General features: G+C 33.7%; 1 protein-coding gene across 3 annotated transcripts in view; it reads right to left on the bottom strand.

Annotated features, from left to right (window-relative positions):
• Window positions 1–1,652: 1,652 nt before the first annotated feature.
• Window positions 1,653–21,173, bottom strand: part of NEK11 (NIMA related kinase 11) — a 101,434-nt gene continuing 81,913 nt past the window's right edge. For 2 of the 3 annotated variants that reach the window (XM_039336230.1, XM_039336229.1), the window contains exons 13-16: window positions 20,369–20,484; window positions 17,591–17,651; window positions 14,843–14,939; window positions 1,653–3,370 (exon numbers count right to left, since the gene is read on the bottom strand). In XM_039336230.1, the coding sequence (XP_039192164.1) occupies window positions 3,166–3,370; window positions 14,843–14,939; window positions 17,591–17,651; window positions 20,369–20,484 (479 nt within the window). In that variant the 3' untranslated portion in view covers window positions 1,653–3,165. The remainder of the gene's footprint in view (window positions 3,371–14,842; window positions 14,940–17,590; window positions 17,652–20,368; window positions 20,485–21,173) is intronic. The other variant, XM_039336231.1, reaches the window with a different exon arrangement.

Below are 21,173 nucleotides of genomic sequence, written 5' to 3' on the forward strand. Positions count from 1 at the left end.
ACAGTCTGTACCTGTTCACTTTATTAAGAATTTGTAGTATAATTTGCTTCCACCCCCTTATATTCAAATTAAAGTAAAAAGACCTATAATAAAAAGGCAGGTTTTACTCCATCACCAGAGCCCTTTATTAAGAATCCTGTGGATCAATTTATATATCATTCTTTAATGCATTTCCAAGGAATTACTTTATATTAAAGCTTGTCCCTCAGAAATGCCAAAAGAATTAAAATCAGGAAGTAATAAATCATCAAAACAAGAATACAAAATAGCAGGTTAGAAGAACATCCAATCTACCAACAGTTTGCATGATTGGCCAAATTTTTAGTGTTAAGGGCTCTATTTTTTTCTCCTTTCCAGCAAATGGCTGCACTGTCATAACTAGTAAGGCTAGAGAAAATCTCTAATGCTAATTCCTCCCAAACCATAGCCAGAAAGCAGCATTATTCTAAAAGAAAGCAAGAGAAAGATACACCAGTAAGAAGCTACATCTGAAAGAAACTGCAACAGCAACCTTCTAATAGTATGGAGAGTTTCTGAAACAACAAAATGTCCTAATCACAGGGTTGAATTTATGTCTCAGATTTGAAGTTCTGGCAATTGCCCCCCACCTCACCCCCAAAGGTAATGTTATTGCAGTTGACTCACATTTAGAACTGTTTGCTGTGTCCTGCAGTCGTGTGACCATGATTTATGATGTTTTTGCCAGAAATTGAGGTTCACTTCATGTTTCCAGCAAAAAACACCTCATAGCAAATAATTGGTTCACTTAACAAATACTGTATGGCATGTGGTTAATGACCATGCCATTCCTTTTACATTTGCAGTATTCACTTAACAATTGCAGTAAAAATGTTCATAACAGAATAACAGAGTTGGAAGGAATGTTGGAGGTCTTCTAGTGCAACCCTCTGCTCAAGTAGGAGATCCTATACCATTTCAGACAAGTGGCTGTCCAGTCTCTTCTTAAAAGCCTCCAGTGATTGAGCACCCACAACTTATGAAGGCAGTCTGTTCTACTGGTTAATTGTTCTCATTGTTAGGAAATTTCTCTTAGTTCTAGATTGCTTCTCTCCTTGATTAGTTTACATCATTTCTTGTCTTGCTTTCTGCTGCTTTGGAAAATAGGTTGACCTCCTTTTCTTTGTGGCAGCCCCTCAAATATTGGAACAATGCTATCATGTCACCCTCAGTCCTTTTCTCTGGTCTAGCCATACCCAATTTCTGCAACTGTTCTTCATATATTTTAGCCTCCAGCCCCTTAATCATCTTTGCTGCTCTTCTTTGTATTCTTTCCAGAGTCTCAAGATCTTTTTTATATCGTGGTGATCAAAATTGGATGCAGTATTTAAGTGTGGTCTTATGAAGGTCTTATAAAGCAGTACTAATACTTCACATGATCTTGATTCTATCCCTCTGTGAATCTTACTATTACCCAAATATATTAATGTTACTATCACCCAAATTTGTGGCAGGAAGAAATCCTCACAGCAGCCACCACCCATTTTACCTAGTGAACAGCCTTCTTATCTATTGCTATTAGAGACAACTTGCTTCTGAAATGAATGAGTCAGTCATGTGTATTGGAAGAGAGTTTACATGTCTAAATGTAGCTCTAAATCAGTGGCAGATTATGGGAAATTAGAGACAATAAATTCTGAGGTCTTAGTTTATGTTGGATAGCGGATACATACACAGATACATATATACATACAAACACACACAATACCAGTATTATGGGGTGTCATTTCATCCAATATGTTAATAAATATTGCATTCCTGATATTATTCCTAGAAAACATAGTGAATGGCTTGAAAATGATTTTGAAACTATAAACATTATCAACAGTACATTTTAGAAAGTTTGAATGCTGCAAGATATATTATTCACTCAAATAATATTCTATTGTTTACATTATAATGTCAAAGCTCCAGGAATTGATGAATGTGTCTCTGAAATAACTATATGATCCTGGAGGGTACAATAGGTTATCAGTGTCTACAGCAATTAAGTTTATTTCACATGATCTCAAAGCATATAAGGAAACTTTCAGGAGCAATGCTTTTAAGGGTAACTCTTTTGAAGATATAAGGAATTTAGCACAGTATGCACAATTTAACATTTAGGCTGAGCATTGCTATGTATTAATTGTGAAAAAAGTAATATTCATGTACTTATTTAAAAACTATCCACAGTTTGGCTGTGTGATGAACAAAACTACTTTAGATTGTAAGAAATACCTATTCAAGACATGCTGTCATTCTAAATTAGTTTTCTTTTTTCTACATGCCTCAGCAGCTTGCACATCCTGGCTAACCTTATTTGGGCTTGAAAGTTAAGCAGAGTTGGATCTACACAGAAAGTGGATGAGAGACTATCAGGGAATATAAGGTTGTAGGCTAGACCAAGAAGAAAACAATAGCTAACCATTTCTAAAACATTGCCTAGAAGGATATATATGGCTATGTTCATGAAATTACCAGGGGTTAACCTTGACTGAAGACACTTAATGTAATTTCTTCACATATTTAGGTATGATTTGTTTGTTTGAAGACATCAGTACAAGGAAAGATCATCAATACAAGGAACTTTATTTATTTGCATTGTAAGCAGCAGAAAGGCAGATAGGCTGCAAAGTCGTGGGAGTAGGAAAAAAATTATCCTCACTCTCAAAGCCCTTTTTCCACAGTGAAAATGTTTGCTAGGTATATAACAACTGAAATCCAATTAATTGCAATTAATCGAACTGTTCACTCACTTTGCATGATGAAAATTATAAAATGTTTTATTTTTCCTCCATCCTTCCACTTCCTGTACTGCTCCCTTATAGAAACACAGCCAAAACTCAGATTACTGAATGCTATTTCTTCATTTGAAGGAATCAGCCATGCAAAATAAAATAAAAAATAATGTAGGAATTGTTAAAGAAAAAAAAATAATAAGAACTAAATATCAACACTGGTTGTATAGAAATTTGTAAGTTCTCACCAACTTCATTTGAACTTAGAGAATGTTTTTGATTTTATATAAAAACGTAATTCTATAGCATCACTTTTTCCAAAGAGTATTTCTATGTTATTCATTAATCATACAATGCATTTATTTCTAATTAAAACTACTGAATCTAGTGGTTTCAGATAATACAAGAAAATTCATTCTCAGATACACTATCTCACCAAAATATCTTCTGAGACTTGTAGCTGGTCTTCAAAATAAAGAAGCTGATCTACCTCAAAGCAGTCACTTGCCCGAGATACCAATTTTCCAAGGTATTCTTTAACTTCATCTTCACTTGCATTCCTTTGTCTTGCTTGTTGGAGGAATTCATATACTTTTTCAAAAATTTCTGCTCCCAATTTTTGAATGGCTGTCCTGCCGAAGGAGACAGTTGTAGGAAAGTTAGTGAAACTATAAATAGTATATAGAATCCATTATTAATTATAATGGGAGATTTTACTGGAAAGGTAAATGGAAATAATATTTGAAGGAACCTCCTATGGTAAAGTTATTTTCAACCAATGCCATTTAAGGCAATGAATAAACTTTTGATGTTTCATCAGCCACATTGCTAGCTTCTTTGAGCAGATTTGAAATTGAACATGAACATATATATTGCCTATATTCAATACAGTACAAACAAATGATAGCTAACCACTGTGAACATAATTTCTCTTTATATTATGTATATTATCTCTATAATAATTCTGTGGAAATATCTGGCCAAATATCCATTGTTTTTCTGCTTAATGTCTGTGGAGATTCTCAGTCATCCAGATCATGTTGTTCCAAAAGTGCTTTTTCAAGAGGTAACTGGAACCAATTGCCTTTTGGAAAAGCACCTTTGGGACTACCTTTCTGCTTGTTACTCTACTTCAGAAACCACAGCTTTCCTTCAAAACCCAGACTTCTTGATTCTTGGCTGCCCCCTGCCTATTCTCTTCATAGGAGATTTAGTCATCAGTCAATAATAGGTTTGAGGGGTCTTTGATGGTCTCTAAGTTTGGTTGTAACATCTTCAGTGGTACTAAGAAGTGGGGTTTGCTCTCAATTTATATTCTAATGGCATGCCCATTCAATTCTTGAAAATTCTTTAGTTGGGCTGTTTACTGGAAGGACATTTGACAGTTCCTTGATTGGGGTATTGTTTACTTCTTGATTGTTGGTCTTGGTATAAATTCATGTTCATTTAGATGTTGATTGCTGGTAGGGAGGTTTTGGTGTTTTTGTTCCCTTCTTGGCTTGTTGACTGTCTCTTTTGCCTAGTATATAGAAGTTGTTTATGTCTATTGATGACCAATTTGTCAGAGTGCCAGGCTTCCAGTAATTCTCTAGTGTTTTTGGATTTGGCTTGATCTAGGATCCACCCACCCACATTTATACAGATGTAGAAGCAGTGGATCCATCCTCCCCTGCTTCTATAGAAGCCCCAAAACATATAAGCCTGACATACCATCTGTCCAATTGTATCATTACCAGAGACTCCTACATACAATATAAGAAAAAACAATTAACAAAAAAGCTTGGGTGCCTCACAGTAAGAAGCAAACAGTCCATCAACTCTCTACTAGAGGGCCTTCAAAGAATCAAAGATTGGACAATAGATGAGGATGAAATCCTGGTCTCATTTGCCATATCTTTCCTGATGGCAAGTTAGAAACGTAAAAAAGCAACCTACATTAATCAAGTGCTCCATTATCAAAGTAATGGTAATGATACAATTGAACAGAGAGGTATGTCAGGCTTATATACTGCCTCCAGAAGTTGTAGGTACTCCCAAGATTTTTAAAAAAGAGATAAGACAACCATTTGTCTGAAATGGTATAGGGTTTCCTGCTTGAGCAAGGGATCGGACTAGAAAACCTTCAAGATCTCTTCCAACTCTGTTAGACTAGATGACCTCCAAGGTCCCTTCCAACTTTACTATTATTATTATTATTATATACAACAAAAATACCTCAGAAACAACCAATAAAGTATTACAACCATAGATATTACCATAACACACAAACTAAATAAAGCCCTCCAAAACATTTTAGCTTAACCAAAATACCCAGTAGCCCAAAAAGACAAAAAATGAGTCATCTATAATATAGATTATAAGGATTGTAACAACTACTATGTAAGTCAGACAGACAGAAGACTAGCAGATGCACCTATGAACACTAACTAGCAATCAGAAGACAATGTAAAAAGTCAATATCATGACACATGAACGGACTTAATCATAGTTTCAACTCAGAAATAGTGTGCATCCTATACAAATGCTAAATCCAAAACCATTAGGAAATTTCTGGAAGCTTGTCATTCAGACAAACCATGCATCAATAAATATAGAAACAAACCATATTTGCATACCATTTAAAAGAGTCAACAAAAAGCTAAGGTGGAAACAAAAAGATCAGAACACATCCTCTCCATCAGGCTATAATTAGATAAGCAGGAATTAACACTAGACAAATAATTAAGCAGAAAATAATACACTAATCCAGCGGTCCCCAATTTTCTATCTTGGTACAGGGTAGGGCATGTGAGTGGCAGGTGCACATGTGCATGCACAGCTCCATTTGTGTGCAAGTGGAGCTTCGCACACAACTAAAGGATGCTTGTGCTCTTGAGTGAAGCTCTACTTGTGTAAGCAGAGGGCACTCACACACGAAATTCCATTCGCACAAGTAGAGCTTTATGTACCAGCACATGTGTTCTCCGCTTGCATGAGTGGAGCTTCATGTGCATGTGCACTTGTCTGCCACTTGTGTAAATGGAGCTTCATGCAGGCACACACCCATCTCTCCTATAGCCTGGTTTCGAACAAGCCACGGCCCAGGTATTGAGACCCCTGCCCTAATCAAGGAACTACCAAGAGAAACACTCTCACTAAAACTAGCAAGGTAAGCCATTATAAACAAAGAGAGAGAGAAACCCCACACTCACTAGCACTGATGTATTACCTAGTTAGGTAATGCTGTTTCCAGGCAAAAGAATTAAATTTTTTTGAGCCTATGATTCCAAATGATTTATTATCCCATAATATTATTTTTCCTTCTGTATTTGAAGGATGCTCTCCTCATCTTTCATTCATAAAGAAACTCTTAGCACTTAACAATATTTTTAATTTGCTACTAAAAATTAAATAATTTGTTATAGATGTCAAATCAATTATATATTAGAGTGGAGTGATACCTCAGATTAAGGTTAAGTGTATATCTGCATTTGATAGACATGAATGATACCTTTCATATGTGTTATAAGAGAAAATATATTAACTAATGTATTGAATTATAATAATATCAATTATTTGGCTATTACTAAATTAAATATGTTCTAACCATCTATACAAAGTTTACATAAGCGACAGAAATATTCATTTATGAATTAAGAATGAGCATACATTTGTCTTTATTTTTTGAAAGTTTTTTAGTATATAATGCAGAATCAGATATTGCCCACATATCAGGAATAATCTAAATTAATTCTGATTTGCTTCTTCTACAAAACCCAGAAAACTGGGTTTAAAAATGCATACAAACCCACTGTATTTCCTTATCTTTTTAGGAGAAAAAAAATGCCTTTATAAATCTTGCTGATTAGGTAAACTGGAAAGATGATTTGATTTTTAAATGTTAGGAAGAGCAACAAGTTTGTAATTAAATAGTAACCTCTTTATCCTAACATTATTATTTCTACATTTTTTTCTTCCATTCAATCGTGTCCAATTTTTTAAAAAATTGCCTGAAAAAGTTCCTGCAATTTTCAAGGCTCATGTATATACACTATTGGGGATAAAAAAAAATCCTCTTCCTACAATACAGCTGAGAAATTTTGTTTGGCTGGGTGAATATTTTAGATTCTCTGGTCTGTTTTAAAAATATAGGTGTGATTTTAAAATTATTTTTTATTTGAAAGGGCATCCTGATCATACATCAACAGCTGGAAGTCTTGATGTAAAAGATACAATAGATTTTGAACATAAATTCAGTCAATATTCTCAGCTGTTCATGATCATTAGGAAACAGAAGAAATGATCTTGCCTTCTGTTGAGGATACTATCAGCAGATGATTAGAGTTTAGTTGCTCATCAATATTCATATACTTGTGTCTAACTCATGGCAGCAATTCAGTAATTTCTTCCTTGCTAAACAAGCGAAAATCTAAATGGGTTGACTACTTGGGAGCCTTGCCATGGGTCTGCTAAGTATACCTATTTACTCTTCTTTAGAGAGCCATTGGAGTGTAGTAATTAGGTGAACTGGAGAGACCAGATTCTAGATTACTTCTGTCATGAAAGCTCACTGGGAACCTCTGAGCCAGTCAATCTGTCTCCGCCTGCCTCTCTTGCAGGATTGTTTATGGGGATATAAACAAGTGAAATATTGCAGAAAAAAAGTGCATTTTGTATTTAACAAATACAAATAAAGAATAACCAAATTAATATATTTGAAAACTATGATCAGCAAAAGTCAAAATGATCCCAAAGGACAATAGATCCAATACATATATTAACGTACACTATATATTAATATATATTGCTCCTTTTGTAATTATGTGTACAACATTGTAGAGGACCTGTTGAAATATTTTAGGTATTTAAGAATGACTTTCTCAAGCATATTTTAATCAAGCAATGTGGTTGATTTAATTCTAAAGGGACTAAAAGCTTAAATGAATTCAGTGTAATTCCAAAGGAAAACTTCTAATACTGCTAACAATTGTCCCCATTTTTAATAAATCTTTCTTGAAAGAGCCCTTACATTATCAATTATTTATGTTTGCAGATCAACCTTCTCCACAGGGAAATATTTGTATTTGTAGATTAATCCGTAATATCCAGGCAGAAATCCCAATAGTTTAAAGACAACCAAGTTGTAGATTGCTGATTTGAAATGTATTGTTTAATATATGAATTATATAAAACTGTTTTTAGATCTTCCTGACTACAGTGAGTTGTATGTTGCATAAGACTGCAATTTGGTCTTTTCATTTTCCCTGTCTCTATGTCATAGACTTTGCCCATGAAGAACATGATTGCCTCAAGATTAGATTAGTTCTAACACATGGACATGGTCGTTGACAATTGGTCTACATTCCTTTAAACATTTAGATAAAAATACCTGATGCTCGGGATTTTCAAACAGAATGGTGACCTAGAAATGCTATTAACAACTTTTGACATTCTAAATGTATATATGACCAGTGAAATAAAATATTATATAGGTGATCTTTGTTTTGGGGAGGATCTTGTTTCCACTATTTTACATATAAATTATATAAAGCTACAAAAATGTATCTCTGACCAGCATAAGTTCTGAGCTGTTGCACATAAGAACAAATTTGCCTTTTCATCTTCCCTGCCTCCATGTTGTAGGCTTTGGTAATTTGTGATTGATATTTATATAACCAGGCTGGATATCATGTAAAGATTTTCACTTCTGCAGCTTTGACTTTTTTGCATATGCAAAACAGCAGATGGATTTTTGTGTAAGGTATAATTTTAAGGTTAGGGAGTCTGAGCAATGTATCTGCATTTGTGTCCCCTTGCTTGAAATGGATCTCCCTGGTGAGTCCAAAGGTGAGTCATGGTTCCCTTTCATTATCTGGTCTTATTCAGAGGGATTTGTTCAAATGGTAATGGGGGGAGTCAGTTCTTTGTAGTCCAGTGCTCAGGCAGGCTGCTCTTCTCTATCCAGCTTTTTCAAATTCTTGGTGAGAGGGAGGGGGATCAGCCAATCGGATAGTAGTGCTGTCCGCAGACCACAGATGGCCCACTATAATCATTGTGACTGTGCATGTAGGTAAAGCAAATACCTAAACTTTATAGGAGAAAATTATATGATTTATTAAACTAATACTTCCCATTCCCATTAACTCTTCTAATGAAGATTTCAAGTACCATAACTTTAGACTTGGACAGAACTATTGCTAATCATGATGAACTTGTAGCTCTTTTTAGCAGTTCTTCATATTATAAAATCTGCTATTATATAAAAAAAGACATTTATGTGCTTGTTTGCAGAATTGGATTTTAAAATGATTACTATGAAGATTTTTACATGTATTCCCTCTGAAATCAATACTAAAAACATATCTAATACAAACAAAGCTTTGCTACATTGGAGAAATCTTAAAGGTAATTGATAGACATGCAGTTTATTATTTATTTATAGGTAGTTCTTGACTTACAACCACAACTGAACCCAACATTTATGTTGCTAAATGAGAAATTTGTTAGATGAGTTTTGCCCATTTTACAACTTTGCTTGACACATTTGTTAAGTGAATCAGTGCAGTTGTTAAATTAGTAACACGGCTGGTAAATGAATCTGGCTTCCCCATTGACTTTGCTTGTCAGAAAGTTGTAAAAGATGATCACATAACCCCAGGACACTGCAACCGTCATAAATGTGAACCAGTTGTCAAGTATCCAAATGTAAATCACATGAAGATGGGGATCCTGCAATAGTCATAAGTGTGAAAAATGGTTATAAATCATTTTCTCAGTGCTGTTGTAACTTTGAACAGTCACTAAATGAACTGTTGTAAATTGAGGACTACCTGTATTTATTTAGTGTAGGCATACAATGTCAGGAAAATCTACACATGCTAAACACAATGCAGTTCTGACAGCCTGCTAGTTCACTCTGCTCGGCGCTGGCATATCTATCTTTGGTGCACTGCGAGAGGCGAACTAGTTTTATATATCTGTTTCAGATAAGATATATCTATCTTAGATATAAGTATTTGTTTCACTTAAGGAGTTTATTTTCAGGCTTAAGTTTCTACGATTGCAGACTTGAACTCTTACATCATCTATGAACATAACAAAAAATGAGTGTTCCTGCTCTACCCCACTTCCCCCATCAGTGAAATTTAAAGATACATGCTGTTCAGCCAATTGTGTTCAGATTTCTTTTTTTTTTTCTGAAATTTTTACAAATGGTATACTAGATTCTCTCGTTGCATGCGTAAAGTCATCTTTGTATCTATCTTATGAATCTTAAGCAATGGTATTATGGTGGTAGAACAAAAGTGTCGCTAGATGCCTTTCTTCTACTATTCTACTTACACTCAGCAGGTAATGATGGAACCGTCTGTGTGATCCTGGCATGCTGCTGAGTGGAAGTCACTGGAAGCTGAATAAGAGGCATACACTGCTGTTCTGCAAGATTTTAATTTTCTTAAATGTTGTTCCATGAAAGCTTTTCCATTTTTCCGAATTTTTATTTAAACTTTTAAATTGCACTATAAAGTTCACCATCATTAGATTCTAATTTATTATGTGTATTTTATGTCTGTTTTAAAATGACACAAAATGCTATGTATAGAACATTTTTTTCCTTTTGTGCCTGTATTACTTTTGGCTCCACCAGTGAAAGAGAAGGTATACATTCTGAGCCTAATGCATATGCCTCTTGATATCTATATGCAAGCTTTCAAGGAGGTCCAGATTCTTACAGAGTTACTATGGGCCCAAGAATAAAAAAAAAGAAACTACAAATCTGTTTTTTTCTACAGGCAGAATCTGTTGATTAGAAATAAGATAATAGCAATAAGATTACCACCACACAGAAAGTGTATTAACAGTTTTGCTAAATACTGCATACTAACATATAGGTAGTCATCACTTAACAACAATAATTGGTGCCAGAAAATCCATTGTTAAGTGACATGGTTATAAGCTGAAAAACTACATGACCATGGAACTTAGCAAACCTGATTGTCATTGTTAAATGAAGATCACATGGGTTGTGATCATGACTTCATTTTTTTAAATAATAATTTTATTAAAGACTATAGTTACAACAATAAAAACTAATTCAATCTTGAAAAAAGAAAAAAAAAGAACATGCAGAAAAGAAAAAATAGAAAAATACAAAAGAAAAAATATCAGTGATTTCCCCCATCATCACAAATATAAACAATTTTAATAATTTTTCTCCTTCTCTTAAAATACAAGAAACAATCTCTTCTTCTGATATCATATTTATAAGCAAATCCATAAAGCCTTGTCATTTCTAGTTGCCATATAATGTTAACTAGTTAACTGGTTGCTGTGCAATGTGACTAATATAGACAACCCTTAGGATGTGTCCTTAAAGAGATACATTCCATCTGAAAAATATGTAAGATAATAGGTCAACTTTGCAGCAGACGAATAATATTGATAATATGTGATCAAATAATTTAACAGAGAATTAATTTAATGGGAAACTAGAAATGTATTAGAGGTTATGAAAAACGGAGGACCTGATCACTTTACAATAATTTACAATAGCAAATGTCAGCAAATGTCTGTTAAAGATTACAAACTGTATGTATGTTTAACCTTGATCAAATAAACCAACTTTATATTCCTTCCTTTTATTTATAATAATATTGAAATTAAATCCATTAAAATAATGTCTTAGAACTTGGTTGCTTTTAATTTTTTGCTTCTCCTTCTCACAAAATTCTTTACAAGTCCCCTTTTTAAATCCAATAAAGGAAAATTATGCATGTCACTCTCCTGATTTATTTTTTGAAGCCCTTTTAATTATTAAGACAACAGCCACTGTCTTTTATATGTTCAATAAATAATATCATTTTCTATGTCATTCTTGTAACTTATCATTTGTAAATCTACTTTAAAATTTGTCAAAATCTTGTCATAAAATTTGTTCCTCTTCCATAACATCTTTTTAAATACCATCTACCCGTAGAGACAAATAGTCTTAAAATTAACCTCTGGCTCCACTATTCAGAAATATACTTCAATATTTTCAATATTAAATTATTTTGCCTTTTAAGTTGTGTTTGAGTATCTTTCTCCATTAATTATAATCTTTACTTCTTCTAGTTTCCTCTAGTGTTCAATTTTTAAAGGCTTATCTTATTACTTTTTTATATAAAAAAAACAAAACAAAAGCATTTCCTTATATGAAAGATTCTTTCTAACTAATTCCAAAATTTTATTTCAGATTGATCTGAACTCTTAGTCCATTTGTAACTTTTGAAAATTCAAAGATTAAATCACTTTTAAAATATTTATTAAAAATGTTAAGTCACTAAACTTGTATTTACAACTTATTTTACTAAGGATTGAAGGAAACTCACCTGGTGCTATAAAAATCTGTCTATCCATAAGTTCCTAATAGCCAAAAAGCAGCTAACAAGCATTTTTTGAATTTTATTTAAAAAGGAAGTATGCAAACTCAATGTCCTTTTAAAGACTTCAAGCATATTATGAGCAAAGTGGTTATCCTCTCATTTTCTAGAGCAGGGCTCCCCAACCCCTAGTCCATGGAACTATTGGGCTGTGGCATGCCAGCAACCGGGCTACAAAAACAAGCAAAGCCCCATCTGTGAAATGCAGGCGGCACACAAAACCATGCACCCTCTGGTCCATGGAAAAATCTCTCTTCATGGAACTGGTCCATGATGCCCAAAAGGTTGGGGACCTCTGTTCTAGAGCTCTAAACCCACCGGAGACTGCTGTCCTACACTATCCTTATGTTGAATAGTTGTGCATGATCTCAAGTCCTCTCCTTTTCCGGAGAGGAATTATTATTTTTTAAAACAAATTTTATTGGTTTTTCATTTCTTAGAACAAAGTGCTCGAGACACACCATAGTGCTGGGGCAATCAAACATCCAACAATAAAGCCATATATGAATAACTCAAATCAATGCATTAAATATTTCCTATTTCCCTTAAATAGCATAATATATTTAAAATAATCCATTTCTAAATTAAATTTCTATAAATTCTAAACCTGTTTTTAAGCTTTACAAATTTACAGTTACCATAGTCAAATTTAACCTTAAATAAACACATTATCACTTCAGGTATCCTTTCCAGATATATTCTAGTTCTGATCTCTTAAATCCTTAATTTTATCACAGATCCTGTTTATTTCTTCTTCCACTACACACTATGTATCCCGATTAAAATAAAATATTAGTCTGCCCTATATATATGTAATCCATCCATCAATCAATCTCTTTAACCTAGCAAAGTAATATCAAACCTTAAATCATTTCAGGCCATTAGGCAAAATTCAAACTTCATCCAAGTAATTATCATGCCTAAAAACACCCATATTATCATACAAAAAACATCATCTTACTAATTTAACATGTTCAATTAATTATTGAGTCAATCCAGATCTAAAAGATTTTCTTCATTCCATTACATAGTAGTTTTCATACAAATAAACCTATTATCCTAAAAGTACATTCTTAGTCTATTTAAAATATATATTCTAGTAATCATCCATTTTTCTCTTACTTCTAACTCTAAATCTAAATTCTTAAATCAGTCCATAGTTCTACAGTGCCATTTAATCCATCCCATATAATTTTAAGTTTCTCTTTTCAGTCTTATTCTGGCCTTTTTGTGCCAGGCAGGTTTCCATAACAAAGCTTCCCTTTCAGCCGATAGATCTCCTTCCATTGCTTGCAATATCACTTGAGTCAATAAACAGCATCCTATCCTCTGGATTGGGTATCTATTTCTCTTGTCCTTAAAGTCTCGTTGCTTTAAAGGTTCAAATCTCAGTCCTTGGGTCTTCTAATCCTCAAAGATGTAGATGAAGTGTTTGTAGAGTAAAATAAATTCCTCTTTAATCTCAATTAATTCCTCTTCTGGTGTATTTTGATTTATAGAATGATCAGGTGCAGTCTGAAAGTCAGTTTGAGCATTTGGGGTAATGCTTCTGGCTCTTAATTCTGTAGTAATCTCTTTCATTTTAGCGCATATTTCTTCAGTAGCCTCATAAATCTTTTCCAATATAAGTTTACAGTTTAATTGAGAATGAGGTTTCTCCATTTTAATAGTAATTGAAGAGAGTCCCTTTTTTCTTTTAGTGGAGGCTGTATTTAATAAACGTTAAGCAATATCCACCCCCACAATTCCCACAGCTGCATCAGCTTATCTTTTCTCTTCAAGAGTAGTTTGAAGGTCAAATCCACCTCATCTCCAAACAATAACCAGCAATTGCAATGTTAATTTTTTGCCACTAGATGTCCTCAGTAGATTAAAAAATCCCATTTTTTCCCTTTTTTCTGTCTTTTAAAGAAAAAGGTGGAAAAATAAATAATCTTCCAGTATAAAATAATAGTACGACTCTAAAAAAAGAATTTTTTCTGTACCCCAAAGTAGATAAAAAATAAAATGTGGTCATTAAAATTATTTATTCTATCCCTTTGTTCAATGCCTTTGTTCCCACACAAACAAAAGCTGCTTTTTCAAGATAGGGAAATAATTCCAACAAAGCTTTTACAGGGAAAAAAAGACAAAATAGGGTGAAGAGAGGAGCAGGAGGGGTCTCACCCGGATCATCCACGGTTGGTCTTTAACGCTTAGATGTTCCTGTGACTTTCGGCTGGTGCAGCAGGGTAATCGGCCATCTTACTGGACGATCTTTGCTCCGTTGGCCCTAAGGAGATAGCTGGGGCTGCGGGAAAAGCTGCCACCCTCCCGCAGTCACCAGTAAGCCTCCTCCTTGGTGGTCGCCCCTCCAGGGTGACGTTCGACCCACTAGAGGGTCTGCCAGTGAAGAAAACACGGCTGGTTTGGAGACAAGTCTCCAAACATGACCGGGATCGCAGCAATCCGGAACCGGAAGTCCGGAGAGGAATTATTGAAGTGCCAGACTTCTAGCCATCTCTTTATTCTGCCAAGGTTGCCTAATATTTTTCATCAAGTTATCTTTAGTCTGCCATTTCCTCCCCAGAAATCAAATATGACATGACTTCTGACCTCCTGCTGACTTCCCCATTGACTTTGCTTGTGAGATGCAACCCAAAACAAAAGTAAACTAAATACTTCAACCACTTTCCCTTCTGTTAGCATTTAAAGAAGATGACTTACTCCTTCATATGTCTCAGCTTGGTTGTTGCCATGGTATTATTGAGAGCTCTCAATCTCACAGATCCCAAAGGAGGCACTTCAGTGAAACTTCTAGTTCCTACAAATTAATGCACAATCTAATTCAGCTTGCTATTGTCTGCATTCTGCAGATCCAAAGCATTATGCAAGGGCAAACAAAAAAGTATGCAACAATTCACTTTTTCATCTGGAAATGCTGCAATAATTAAAGGTAATTAGGTTATTAAATGTTTATTAATATAATTTGGTTTAACAGGTCCATGAAACACAACAATTATTTTTAGTGGGATAGTACATCCCCAAACAAAGTTTTATAAAACAGGCTTATATGCATTTCTTATAAATGTATTTATACCTCATTTTCTTTAGCAGATATTTATGGAGTCAAATGGTTTTGTTTGTTGTTATCGTTATTAGCCTACTAATATTTATTCTTCCAATAAATAATACGGTCTTTACCCTGAATATATTCTGATCATTCCAACCAAGAGTCTAGGAATCATGGAGATATTGCCATGGTATGAAGGAAGTTCCAAACAAGATGTTTTTGTCAATTATTATTGAATAATAGCAACAGAGCCCATGCAATAGTTACACAGTTTCACAAAACCATATCAGACAGTGATCAGTGATATACTATTTATTATACTACTGGGCATCTACTTTACAAAAGCTTCCTTGCTATGTCCTGTAAAATTTAAATTTCTTACACATTCCTGAACGGCTGTCAGCCTGTTCTGAACTATCTACCTGATATTATGTAACTCAGGATATAATTCCTATAATTACTCCCTACATATTTAGGAAGTTTTTTCATCTGTCACATTAGAAACCATATTTTGATGGCAACTTCTGGAGAAGAAAGCAAGCTGCATCCAAAGTTTTCATTTTTTAACTTGTAGCTGTAGCCTCAGTTTTATCCCACCTATATAAAAGTAAAACTACCAATCTCATTTTCTTATTAGTTAAAGAGATGCCTATTAATGCTTGAAATCCTTTTGGAAAGACTTCATGATATATAATCAGCCCTACATGAACCTTTCCTCTTCGGAAAAAAAAATCCTGCATAATAGTTACCAATTCAAAAACTATTTCATTTATTTAAAGGGAGAATACAAATGTATCTATATAATTGGCACACATCTCTGTTTAAGTTGTGAATAATAAAATTTTCCTCTCCACTCTCAAGCTTTCATCAGCAAATTGAATGCCAAAAATATTCCTTAATATTTTGAAATTAATTTATTTACATTCACTAAACATACATGATAACAAAAAAGAAGAAAAAGCATTAACATTTGATTGTTCTTTATAACTAAACTGCTTTAGTTATAGCAACTTCAAATGTCTAATACTTCATGAACATTCACATTTATTAATGTTAATGAATAGAAATAATCTAACACCATCTGTGATTACTATTTAATTCCCACAGACATTAAATAAAATATTATCTTTGATTGAATAATTTCTTGAAATTATTTAATCTAATTCAATTATTTATTACTGGAAAAAGATTTACATAAACAGAAACCATAACTTTAATCCTGCATGAACAGAAATGAGTGTTTAATACTAGAAAATATTTAGTCCAGCTTTGGTACCATAGCAATGTAGGACTTAAAATTCTTAAATATAAAGTTAACATGGCTTGTGCCTTGTTCAAGCTGCTGGAGTATATTAAATGTGTACCAAATTAGGAACATACTATTATAAAGGTAAAATATCAACTTGGTGACTTAGTCTGAGTCTTAGCTGGAGTTGATGAGATCTCAAGAAGAGAGAGTTTAGAATTTACAAACCAAGATCTATGAATCACCATGTGGAAAGGTGGAAATAAGGATGCGAATCTGATAAACTAAATTTTATTTTTTCCCCATCTTTAATTTCTTGGCTTATTGCTTCTTCCTATTTCCTGCACTTTGCATAATACTAATTACCTTGAAACAGAATAATATAATGAGTATGTATATAGTTTTATATACAAATTATTTGTTTATATGAGGGATAATATAGGATGTGATTTTTTTTTTGAAAACTAGAGTTTTGATCACATAGAAATGAAAAAGGAAAGATCGCCTATTTGGAACTATAGTTTTTCCAGTGTATTGATGGCTGCTATCAACAAACCAATCAACCAATAGGAATCAACACATAACTATGACTCACAGAATAGCCCAAAGCACATATTTCAGTAGAGAGAAGTTCCCTGACACTGGGCATCAGCATAAGTCTGAAAGTAAAATCTCTGGTCTAAGTAACCGACCCATATTCGATCTTAATTACTTTTTTTAAAAAGTCCCTTGCAGGCATATATTCAAATGCCTTCTTTTAAAACAATAAATGTGAGAGATAAACTGGGCAGACCAAAAGTTAGGATGTTAAATAAGACCTCAGCCATCAACTATAGTTTTTCTTTGTCAATTTTCCCCATTCTCTATTCACCCATTCTCAGCTGATGAGTTATGTTAAACCAAGTTAAACCAAAAATCAACTCCTTTTTCTTAATTCTACCAAAAGTAAAGCAACAAGGGAATCTACAATGTACTAAACTTTTAAGGAATTTTTCTGTTAGGCTGGCTGTTGTGTTCACTTCTGGATCAAGATAAATAACTTCAAGTTTCTCTTACATACAAAAAACATTGGCTCAGCATTTTATACAACAAGCTAAGAATATCCAATTGTTGGTATTGTAATCAAACCTAAGTGTTGAAGAACATGCTATCTCACCTCCAGAATTGGTATCTATGATGTTCTCCATGTATCTGACCATTGCTTCAACATCACTGTCCTGTTAGTCAAAGAAGATAGTCAATTAGTTTTTTCGACAAAAATTCTGAAACTGGGGAACAATGCCATTTATTATTGTATTGTTACAAGTAAGTTACTGAAGATCAGTAATGCAAGTTAAGAAACAAATATTAATATAATCAGAAGCAGCAACTAAAGGCTGTCTAGGACAACTTGCTGCAGCCAACTCGCCATGGCCTACTTGTCATGGGACAACTCATCATAGGACAAGAGTTACACTAATATTGAAGAAATGATGGAATAGAACAATTAAAGAAAGGGTACCAAACTAGGGACAAAATGAAAGGTGAATGACAAAAATTAAAATAAAGTTTTAATTATTTAATTAAATTGAATTGTTGAATTGTCCTGTGGTGAGTTGTCCCACAGTGAGTTGACCATGGTGAGTTGTCCCGTGATGAGTAGCCCATGGCGAGTTGGCTGCGGCAAGTTGTTCCATTCCGGCTCATAGCTGAAAGACATGAGCATAAATAACATAACATAGGCTGAGAAGTAATTATGTAAACAGCTTCTTTAACTATTAAAACATTTTCTAGCAAGCCAAAATTTTGTCAAAATACCAAACTCTGCATATGATACCACTGTGTAAGTTGTGTTACTTCCTTATTTGAATGTCATCCAATAGAAAGTACAAAAAAAGCAGAGTTTTTTCATTTGCCCCTTGCCCCCCCCCAAGGGCGACCATGCTGCTAAGTATTTGTTAATTTGGAAAGACAGGAAGAAAAAGCCTAGACTTTAATCTCAAACCATAGGTATTTAAATTTCTGACATCTTTTAATCAGTTGTTGTATTTCTGCTTTTCTTTTTCTTATTGCAGTAAAGATTCTAATCTAGACAAGTCTGGGAGTCATTTCTTTCTGACTCCCAGTCTCTGGCATTCACTTCCCCATCTCTTCAAGGAACAGAATCCTGAGAAAGAAACTGAAGTTTGCCTTTGAAATAAGGCCAAAAGCCAGTCTACATTAAGTCAGCCTATCATTCTACAATTGTTGGTTGTATTGCCCTGCTTTAGTAGAAGAATGATTTATTTGATTGATTTATTATGTGCCATCAAGTCAGGATAGATTCTTAATGACCACATAGTTAAGTTTAAAACTAAATACAAATTGATTTGTAATTGATTTAATGGAAGAAAGGGAAAGTTTTGTTTAACTTTTCTAGTGAAGTCAACTGAATCTCAAAGAACACAAATTAGGCCAGAGTTTGATATAATATGTTTAAATAATTTGCAATCTTGCTGTATTTAATATTTACTTACCAGTTCATTCAAAATATAAAACATTATGCTGCGCTTTAAAATGTTAAACTAATTGTTAGGGAATGCAACCAAAGGATATGTCAGTTGCCATGGAAAATAAGAATTTATCTGTATCTATATATATCCTTATCTATATCTGTATCTAAATACTTTTTTCTCTTGCAGAGAAAAAAATAAATAATATTCAGTATCTATTTAGTAATTTGGCATCTACTTTGTTTCAGTTCAGTTCAGTTTATTTTATTACTATATAAAATTATATATTGAAAGAATACATATAAATTGTACAAAAATTAAGCTCTTCTACAATGTTGATTTATCTGTAATTGTTTTATGCATGGATTGCTGCTAGACTGAATTTTTGAATGAACATAATTTACTGGGCTTTTTCTCTCCTTTTTCTGCATCTTCATTCAAACATCGATTAGCTCTTGTGACTTCACAGAAAATGGAGAATATATAGGCTGACAAATAATGGTATAGCTAAAATAGACTTCAAAACTGAAATTCAGGTGGTTCTTTATTTCAGAAATACAGAAGCAGATATAGATTTGGGGGGAAATATGAGCAGTGGAAAAGAGTACCATACTTGCATGTTTCACAACAAAAGGAATAAAGAAGGGCTTCAGTATAAAATTATTTAGCAAATAATTTGCAAAACTATTGGATACCAGTAGGTAACTTGTTATCCTATCGAGTCAACGTTTGGACCAAATCAGAAGAGCAATGTCAAGGAATAATAAGAACTGCAATTCAAAATATCAGGAATATTGCACATTCATTAGATTATTCCATGCCCTCTCATTTGCTTCAGGAGTCTCTCCTCTCTCTATTTCCAGTGCTGAGAGAAAGTAATGTATTTGCTCAAAGTTGGGTACTATCAATATAGTAATAAAATCTGATTACATATTTCAGCCCTAATCTAAACATACTTGCAGTAGAAATTCAAAATTTGGATGGAGGAAAGTTGACTGAAGAGAAGTTGGCTTTGGGTTTGTGGTCTAACAACTCCTGAAAAGTACCATTTTTTTACTCTAGTAGAATTCAACTCTAATCTTTAGAGGTGATCTGCAATCTAAGGGCCTTCCTAAATGTTTCTGTTCAATGAACAGATGGCAGCTGTGGCTAGGACTTTTGCACAGACTTTTGACTTATTCATCAAGAGTAGCTTTGGATGCTTTCAGTTTTTAATGTCCTAGTCATCCTTCATTTGGCTTACAACAATGTGCTCTACATGGGGCTGCTCTTGAAGCTACATCTACATCTTGGTGATCATGCTGCATTGCACTTAATGTTGGTTTACTTTTAGATAGGATTCAAGGTGCTGTCACTTATGGCCCCAGTTCTAATAATCTTTCACTTTATGTAAGTTCTTGGTATAAGTGGTTCTTTAACTCAGCTATTCTGAGTGAATATACTTGTGGATATATTCTACATACTGTCTGTGATGCATTCATTTCTTCCTGTTCCTTATCCGCTTCTTCACTTGTTTCTGAGCAGGAATCAAATGTATCATTATAATATTCTTCTGCAGTAAGAGGATCCTCTGGGATCTCTGTAATAAAAGTAGATTTAATTTGTGAATGACAATAAATTTTAATGCAGATGGTTCTCAATTTACAACTGCAATAGGGACAGACAATTCATTGTTAAGAGGTGCAGTTATTAAGTGAGACATCATGTAATTGTGACTTGAATCTTCCATGCAGGCTTCCTCACTTTGCTTGTTGAAAGCCAGTTGGTGATCATATAACTATGAAGTGCTCTGACTGTTGAAAGTGTGAGGACAAGTCGTAAGTTACTTTTTTTCAGTAGCATCGTAACTTTGAACAGTTGTTACTGTAAATGATTGTAAATCAAGGATTTGACTTTTGAATGTAGGTGTAGGATTTGTGTAGTTCTTTACAAATGATTGCAGTCAATTATAGCTTTAGCAAAAAGTATTTCAGCTCCCAAAGTCAAGGCATGAATTTCTCCTTATTCCCTCTATTCATTGTTTCCAACCCCCATATAAACATGTTCTTGAAGGTAGCATTTAACATTTAGCATGACAAGCTGTAGAGCTAAAGGGAAACCAGCTATTCCAGTTTATGTTTAACATTGAATTCAGACCCAAAAGTCTACTACATTCAGTTCTTAAAAACTGACAAATGAATTCAAGATACACATGCAAAATATATCATATTTATCTGGTAGAAATATAACCTTGATCTTAATATGAATCCCTTCACAAAGAAAGATTAG

The sequence above is a fragment of the Crotalus tigris genome, unplaced genomic scaffold, assembly GCF_016545835.1.
Source record: "Crotalus tigris isolate CLP2741 ecotype Arizona unplaced genomic scaffold, ASM1654583v1 scf7180000017666.27876245, whole genome shotgun sequence".
In the NCBI taxonomy this organism is placed as follows: domain Eukaryota; kingdom Metazoa; phylum Chordata; class Lepidosauria; order Squamata; family Viperidae; genus Crotalus; species Crotalus tigris.